General features: G+C 36.8%; 1 protein-coding gene across 1 annotated transcript; it reads left to right on the top strand.

The window, feature by feature from the left end:
- Positions 1–1,696: 1,696 nt before the first annotated feature.
- Positions 1,697–9,304, top strand: minpp1b (multiple inositol-polyphosphate phosphatase 1b). The gene is made up of 5 exons (XM_035406920.1): positions 1,697–2,405; positions 3,089–3,283; positions 4,498–4,595; positions 4,967–5,097; positions 7,030–9,304. Exons 1-5 carry the CDS (start codon positions 1,805–1,807, stop codon positions 7,409–7,411), a joined length of 1,407 nt encoding a protein of 468 aa, XP_035262811.1. The 5' UTR covers positions 1,697–1,804; the 3' UTR covers positions 7,412–9,304.
- The last annotated feature ends 145 nt before the right edge of the window (positions 9,305–9,449 follow it).

Here is a 9,449-nt window from a genome sequence, read left to right as displayed (position 1 = left end):
TGTCACGAAAACAACATCTTCATGAAACCGCGGTAATGAAATATCCCAAAGTACCACTATGGTTAAATGGGGGTTTCCTTTGCAGTAGCAATCCACCAGAACATTACGAGTGGGAAACTAAATTGCTAGACCTTTTTGAAGGAAGGAATGTCATGGCATCCCAGCAAGTGAAAAAACAGATCTAGTTTATTTCATATATGTTTTATTTACAAATGTGTTCATTTGTTCTGTATTTAAATTTTATTTATCCAGGAAGGGGAAGGGAGAGTGAGACCAAACCAGACAGCAACCACCATTAATAAAATACAACACATACATCACACAATTCACAGAAACTTTGTTAAACCACTTACAATCTTCAAGAAACATGTTATATACTGTAGAAGGGTTGTGAATTAAATGGAATAATCATATCTGATTTGAAGAACATTAATTTTATTCCAAGTCCATGGTGTTTTTTTCACACAAGCACAAATAAGTTTCACTTCACAACAATATTATTAGAAATTCCTCTTCGGTATTAACAGAAACAGTAGAGACAATCATGTTTGTTGCCAAAAACATGCACACAGACGGGAAACTACAACATCCTGAAAAACTCATGATCGATGTCACTGCGCTGAGTGACTTGGCTGAATGAAAACAAGACCAGGTCAAAACCTAGTATATGGCTGGACCTAACACACTTCATCCGGCCGACCAATGGTGTAACTTCATAACACGGCCGACCAATGGTGTAACTTCATCACTCAGTCACTCAGTCACTCACAGATATTCGCGTCTGTAGGGCTGCCTGGCTGTTGCGGTCCAGCCAAAAATAGGGGTCATACACAATGTATAGTGCTTCTGTAGAATGTTAACTAAAGTAGGCAATGTAAAGATTCATTTTTTCATATGATTTCAGAGTCCAAAACTAAAGTGAATGCATAAAGTGCTGGGAAAAAATTCCCCTGGATACAAATATTTGCACTTTAAATTGCTTTGAGGAAATATTTTGAATGACAGGCACAAAACGCCTATTACCATAACAGGCTTGGTAAATGTTGTTATACATTTAAATGCCGAGATTTGGCTTAATTCAGATTTTGGTATGTCAATAAAAGAGAAAATGTCTGATTTAAGAGATGTCTGTTCAAAAGAACATGAAAGTTGTGGGGTAAATGTTTAGAAGTATTCCTCCCAGGTATTGTGAATGATGACTTTGATTATGAAATTAAATCTGTCCTAGTCGTTTTTGCTGTTTTTATTTACTCCTATAGTTGTTTTTAGGCCAGACTGCGATAGTTGTGAAAGCACCTTAGAGCAACATTGATGAATCGACACATGATCTGAGCTGTAAAGTGTAATTTGATACATATGTGATACACCAAACAAATGAACAAAACAACCGAACACAAAGTATTGGTCTTTAACTATAGCTGAAAATCACTAGACGGCTAAGACGTTGAGTGAAATATGTATCCGTTAGAAAATAATTTCAGGTTCAGCATATTGTTCAGTTTATTGTGGCATTCTGCTGCGTTAATTCTTCATGAATCTCACATAAATTTCGTAATTTCTGCACATCGAGCAGCCCTGGTCCGGATGGTCCTCGTAAATCGCAATTACGATTTGGTGGTTCTGAACCAGAGACCGTAAAAAACGAGTTGCGAAAGCGAACTCACAGAATGTACTTTAGTTGGCCAACTATGATGACAGACGAGGTTCAAAGTTCACTGTTGGAGCCACAGCAAAATGTCGCTATGAGAGTAAGCGGAAGTTTCATGTACCAGCAGCCGGCAATTCGTTAGTGAAACTCAGGAGAATGAAGCAACTATTGTCACAAAAAAGTTTTGTTCTTACAGCTTTTAGCTTTGCATTGGTTCGTGTTTCATATTGTTCCGTAGAAAATGTCCAGGTTGTTCATCCGCGCATAAACATACCTAAGATTGCAAAATATTTTGGTACGAAAGGCAGATACGAGGAAGTAAATCCATATCTACTGGACGACATACGTGCTATAAACAAAACGCTTTTGAAACCTCCGTCTGTCGACTGCGTCCCAGTACATCTTACCGCAGTCATTAGGCATGGTACGAGATATCCGACAGCAAAAAACGTCCAAAAGATACAGCGTCTGTACGATCTTGTATCAAGGGAGGCAACGAACGACGAGAAATGGCTGCACGACATTATAACTAAATGGAAGATGTGGTACACTGACGACATGGATGGTCAGATTGTAGAAAAGGGTCGAGATGATCACAGGCACTTAGCTGTCAGACTGGCCAAATCATTCCCATCTTTGATCTCTGAAGAGAACCTCCGTAGCAATCGTATTAAATTCATAACCAGCTCAAAACATAGATGTGTGGACAGTACGGTTGCTTTCATAGAAGGCCTGAAGAAATTCTGGGAGGTTAAAGGTAATCTACATTAGCTATCTTACTAGCAAACTATCTTAGCTTTGTGTAACGTAGCAACTAGCTACATTAGGGCTAGCGCTTTTGCTATTGTGTGATTCATTTAAAAAAAGTTATCTTACATCCAGATGGCAGTATATGGACATAAAACATACATCTAACATTATTAGACAGTCAGCAAACAAGTCACTGTCACAGACAACTTGATGCCGAGTTTACTGTAGGTGTGTTGAATCCTTTAGCTCTTTCTTTTTAAGTATTTGTCGCCATCTATCGAGGGTTCTGAACATTGCACTAGATAGCACTGTTAGCAAACAAAGATTGTGACTTCTGTCCTTCTGCAGTTATCTCTCTGGAGTAACTTCTTCGGAACGAAACCGTTACAGTTCAGCAAACTATAAAAAACATACTTTTTAATGTAGTATAAATGTTATATATATTAAAATGAATGACATTTACAGAATATCATACATTTATAGTATAAAATAGCTAATTAAACATTGGAATTTTGGATGGACTCAAGGCATATTTAGTTAAATGTGAGTAAATTTAGTAAATTTAAGTTAAATATTTGTGAGAATTTCAGTTTATGAGTCAGGGAAAAGGTTATTGTTTTAGTGCATTAAAAAATTAAACTAAGAAAAACGTTTAATATTTCTTTTTTTTTTTCTCAATGAACAATGCAGACATGGACTTCGGCTATGAAGTAAATGACTCGCTGATGAGGTTCTTTGACCAATGCAGAAGATTTATTGAAGATGTGGACAAAAACAAGATGGCCCTGAAAGAGGTTGAGTTGTTCAAGTCCTCAGAAGAAATGAAGAGAGTCCAGATAAATATTGCCAACCGACTACAGCTGCAGTACAGTAAAGTTACGCCAGGTCATTCACATTTCATTACTAATCCATTATTTAATCTGTCAGTGTTCATGTAGTGTTTATTCATTGAAGCTGGAATTTCTTTCCCACAATTTGAGGCCATAGTGTTAAGTAGGGATGCAAGTGTGTAACTGATGGCTGCTGAACACCAGCAGATGGTGACATTTGTGGGGAAAATGGAAGGACCCATTACCTCATGTCATTATTCACTTGCACTAGAAAGATATAGATATTTTTTGGGTGGTCATGCTGATGCAGAAATGCTGATCACACATATTCAGTCCTGTATTTCAGGATACCTTGAATATCTTGATCACATTTTATCTCACATTTTATCTCAGTCCTTGCCTTCCTGTTAGGGGAGTCCATGCTGCTGATCTGTTTGTCATCTTAATCTTAACGCACATCTTCAGACATCTCGGCTCCTGTCATGCTTCCCTTCTTTAAAACGTGTTCCAAAGCATAACCTCTAGCTTGAGTCTATTCCTAGCTACTTGTTTGCCCTCTACTTGACTTAAATTTCACTTGTTGAAGTTTGCCTAATTATTGTGGATACAAATTAAATAAAATGATTTTACAGCATTTAAAAATGTATAATTCACAAAAAATCACAAAAAGAATTATCTAAAATTGATTAATGATTTTGTTTTCTGTTGAAATACTGGAAGATATTTTTGCAAAGAGGTCATAGCTAATTTTACTGCCAGAAATTGGTTTGTTTTGCACATCTGACATTTTGGCCAAAATCAACGGCAAACCTGCTTAATTTTCTTTTATGCAAACCTTTTTTATTAGTATATGAAAAACATGTCCTGTTCATATCATAGTGTTATGTTCTTGGGAAGGCTTTCAGCACATTTAGATGTCCATGTTTTGTGTGGCTTAATGTTGGCGTATCTGCATAAAATGAATTGAAACCAATAATATAATTTTTAGATCATAGTCAGCTAAATATAAAGTGGCAATGAATAATTTAGGTTCTATCCAATAAAATATGTGGCTGGTTTCCGTGGTTGCATAGAGGGCCTGTTAAAATGCATCTTCCCATTATGCTTGTGTATGAAGTTGGATTTTGGAAAATGTACTCAATATCTATTATCGTCTGCCCTAACAAAAAAGCATATCGTAAAGTGGAATGTATTATACACATTTCCGTCATGAATATGAACAACATATGAACATGATCCACTGATTTTTTTTGTTTGTTTCCTGTTCAGATTTGGTTGAGGCTGCGTTCTACCTGTGCTCCTATGAGTTTTCCATTAAATCTGTTAACTCACCATGGTGCAATCTCTTCAATGAAGTGGATGCTAAAGTATGTAATAACGTGAAATTACCACACATTTTCACCTAAGGCATGCCTATTTTTCATGGCCAACCTCCACTACCATAAATTATTGGCATGCTTCCAGTTAATTTCGCCACCTTTCCTGCTGCCTGTAAGTTGTCTTAATATGGTGGATTTAACTTGGAGATTTCTAGCATAATACCCTTAACATCTCATAATACCCATCTTGTATATGACTTTTAGAGAGTTTGCCATTTATTGGTGCATTGTTGCTTCCAAACTGGACATACATACATACTGACATTGCTCTTTAACTTTTTAATTCCATTTTATGATAAAGTGACACTTTGAAATGTTAATTGTTTTCTCTCCTCAAATTTTGCGTTGTACTTTTTCAGGTGCTAGAATATGCAAACGATCTGAAACAATACTGGAAGAGGGCCTATGGTCATGACATCAACCGCAAATCCAGCTGTATTCTCTTTCACGATGTGTTCAGTCGCCTGGACCAGGCAGCCAATGAGATAAGGTGAGTTTGGCAGGGTTTTAGATGTGGCGGCTGACCTGGCGAAAAGGCCAGGGCAGCGCTTTGGGTTTGGTGATGCACCCTCCATCACCCCTGTTCTTCAATGTATATCGGACAAATTTATTTATTTATTTCTGTCAAAAAAAAGCTTAAAATTTAACAGGTACTGTTTTTAAATAACATGCTCAGTCGTTGAAAACATGTTAATATTCTGTTATTTTGGGCACAAGCTAGTCTTTTTTTTTTTGTTAAATTCGTGTAGAAGTTTTTAATAATACATCATCATCTATTCTCCCCTTAAGCAGCAACAGGGAAATATTTGATCTTTTGCATGTTCTGTTCTTTTCATAGTTAATGTTAATTGTTATTAATGGTTATTTTTTCTTGGCCGCAAACAGAAAATTCCCAACATAGAAACCATCTGTAAGCATGTGCTGTGGATTATACATTTAAAACTTTGGCATTTTCCCCCCCCCGTTTTTTAAATATATCATACTTGTTTCCACTACTGCAACCTTGTGATGCTGCTTGTCCCTTCCATGTATGAAGTAGCTCTCTTAAAATATTTGTATTGTATTTGAATTTGGCTTGATCAGTATTTTGAGAATAGGGGAATGGAATACAGGTAATGAAAGTCGATCCAAGCACTTCTTTTGGGCTCTATTCACGTATAATGTCTAGGAACCTCATTTCTCTGTCTTTGTGACATAGGAATGCCAGATTTGCTTTTTATTATTGCAGCCTTTGTTTTGTCTCTTAAACATGAGCTCATTTTTGTTTTTCTGGTTGGTAGAGAGTAGCAGCTTGACCGTGGGAATTAAGTATCCACCATCTCTTTCTTGCTGCAGTCCAAGAAGAGCTGTTCGGATAATGTTAAGCCAGAGCAACAGGATACTGGTTGTTTAGAAAAGAAAAGAAAAATCTGACCTGCTAACTACATGGAAGTGAAACAAGATGCACTCTTTTGTTGTTTCCTTGGGCCTTGCATCAGAGCAGTATTACCTTTCTTCTGCTTTTACCTCTTTACCACTTTGGGTGCAAAGAACAAACCACAAACAGTCAGAACAATGAAATATGCTTGTTCTGTTTTATAAGGATCATGGAGAATATTATTTGATTATAGTCAAATAACTTCAGCCTTCTCATTTTCCCCTTTAAGATAGTATAAAATATGCTTATATTGTTATACTGGACATAATTTAGATAAACAAAGTACTTGTAGGCATTTTTGAAACAATTGTGGTGAGGTGAGTTATGTAAACCTGCAATCTGTTATGTTGTAAATCTTGCACATATTTCTAAACATCACTTTGGGGAATTGGTCAAATATGATTTATTTCCCAAGACTAACTGGTAGCTATGTAGTAACTGGCTCCAGAAAAAAGTGAAACTTCTTCTTTTTGATGTGGTTACAATGACCAAAGAACATTAAAGGTGGTGTGTGCTGAAACCAAAATGTATGTGTACATATGCATGCATTCAGCACTAAATACTTAAGGGTGGAGGGAGATGCCACTATTTGTATTTGTATCTGTATTTGTTCAACCAACAAAATTATTTGTATTTGGATAAAAACGGAAGTGGGCATGGCTAAAAATGTAAGAGTGTGGAGTTTAACCCAAAGCTGTACCATTATAATCACTGGCACTGCTATTGTTGAGATATAAAAGCATTGATGTCATGGGTTTGCAGTGACATCAATAATAATCCAGTTAACAACAGGTCATTTGCTTTTTAAAGCTGTGTTTAACAAACAGTGCCATAGCCATAACAGTCTTTTATGACACTGAGGTATTTGGAGTGTTTTTGAAAAAGTTATATTTTAGAGGAATTCAGGGGGACCTTTATTTTGTCAAAATGCATGTGTCTAATACTCCGGCTCGGTGGATAGTCTCTGGTACACTACGTAAAACAATGTCTCTGTTTTCTGCTCAGATTTGGTCACGTGACCGAGGCCGTCACAGTGCAGGTGGGTCACGCGGAGACCCTCCTGCCTCTGCTCTCTCTTATGGGCTTCTTCAGGGACGAGACACCCCTGACCGCTGACAACTACGTCCTCCAGGGGAACCGCACCTTCCACACCAGCCGCATTGTGCCCTACGCTGCCAACCTGGTCTTCGTGCTGTACGACTGTGAGGAAGGCCTCAGGCTGCAGTTCCTGCTCAATGAGAGGCCCCTGGCTTTCCCCGGTATCGGCCACTCGGCCCCTCTCTATGAGGCCGTCAGGGGCCGCTACGGGGACCTGCTGGAGGGGTGCAACTTTGAGGAAGAGTGCCAGGTCCCCAAGGCCAGCGGCAGCAAGTACACAGAGCTGTGAACCACCCGGGGCCCAAAGTTTGTGTGAGTGGAGTGGTGAAATGGGCTTGGGGTGCAAGTACAGTCAAGAGGCAATGCTTCCACCGCGTACACAAACTCACTCTCAACAAAGCAAAACAACAAAAAAGACTTTTTGGTTTTATTTCCATTACATTCCTAAATACAGCTTTATCACTGCCAACAGAATCTTTATTTGCCTGTTCTCGAAGGAGTACACTGGAAATTAATTTAAATTCTGGTTTTAAGATCTTTGTATTCTGTGTTATGTGACTGGGGTAGAATAGCAGTTTTTGTCACTCTACCTCTTAAATCTAAACTTTATCTGTACCAAATATCTGAAGTGAGAAGGCTTTAACATGGCTGCAGAAAACATTTCTCTTATTTAATCTGATTGTTTTACAAAACTTTTATTTAATGTCAGGACACTTAATGGTTCACAGCTATTTCTTCACATGGGGTTTACAGACCTTTTCCACAAAGTTTTGGATTCGGTTTTTCAGTTTACCTTCACATATCCAAATGAAAAACTTATAAAGACACTTTATGGCTAATTGTACAGTGCACAAACTTACAAAAACTTGTGGTCAATTAGGAAATAAATAACCAGGATTAAGAAATTTCATCCTACAGAAAGTTTGATCATATGGATCATATATTCAGCGTACTTACAGGAAAAGGAAACTATTGAATCATTAATATTTCTTCTGTGATTAAGAATTAAGAAAATTAAGGAAATTATTCAAGATCTAAAAAAAAATTACCTCTAAATATTTGCTCCTTATATGCATTTATTTTATGCGTTATTTTATTCATTGATCTATAATGTAACATAGAACAAAGCGAGATAAAATTCAACTATTGTTTTAAAGATGATACGATTCAGCATTACAAGAAAAAAGTGTGCTCAGTTGAGAAATACTATGAAGTTCTTGCTGCAAGTTTGTGGTGTTAGGTAATAGGCAATATAAGAGGAAAGAGTGTTGTCTGCAGACCAAAAGAGACAAGACACCAAGGTGCAGAAAAAATAATTAATCACTCAAATATAGTGCTCATTGTGCTGAAGTGGATGAGTGTGAAACCAATCTCAAAAGCAAACATTTCAGCAACCAGCTTACATCAGTGAGATCTTTACGTTGGCACTGATGAAAGCAGATTTCTGAAATATTTGCTTTTGGTGTTTTCACATTGATTAACCTGATCCCTCTGCTAATTTATTATGATTTAAGTGCAAGTTTGTAGCAAGTATGCTTTACTCACATACAGTTTGATAATGCATTAAGTAAACAAACAAAGTACGTTCCTCCATTAATTAGCACATGAACCTTAAAATGAGAGGGCAAAAAAATAAAATAAAGTAAAAATATCCTGACTACTACATAACCCTTTAGCTCACTGATTAATGTGATTCATTCACTTTAGTGCACCTATCAATGAATAGAAATCTATCGTAGAAACAACCATTTAAAAGGTGGCAAATGCCATTCTGTAACAAAATACCAATATTGGACCTTAAACTTTCGGGATAACTTAAGATTTCGAAATGAAATCCCAGAGAAAATGTTTGGTTGTAAAAACTAAGATTTGAGCCCTTAAAACGTCATTAAAAAATTATCTCCAGAAAGAAAGAAAAAAATGATGTGGAGTACTTCCTAGAGTATCCCTTGGAACTGTTAAATAGGCATCTATAAACCATTTTTGACACTGACATTACCTCGTGAGTATTTGAATAGAGCTTGGGTTGCTTTTGAGTTCAGTGGTTTTGCTTTGAACAATATTTTGTTGTTTTCATCCTTTATAGTGTTCTGAAATGTATTGTGCATTTACAACATTTTTGAAATTGATCACTTTTTTCACTTTTCCACCATTCCGAATAAAACCCCTGTAATACGGTGAAGTATGTCATGTATTTTGTGCTTTGTAGTTCCACAAACTTAGAAAATTTTGAAAACATAAAAAACACATACGTTGTACATTAAAATAGTTGAGAAAGGTGGGGAACATTACAACGTTACTGAAGTTATGTTCAGTTGTTACGTTTG

This window comes from Anguilla anguilla, chromosome 2 (assembly GCF_013347855.1).
Source record: "Anguilla anguilla isolate fAngAng1 chromosome 2, fAngAng1.pri, whole genome shotgun sequence".
Classification (NCBI taxonomy): domain Eukaryota; kingdom Metazoa; phylum Chordata; class Actinopteri; order Anguilliformes; family Anguillidae; genus Anguilla; species Anguilla anguilla.
The sequence above is the reverse complement of the archived record's forward strand: the minus strand, read 5'-3'. Positions and strand labels throughout refer to the sequence as shown.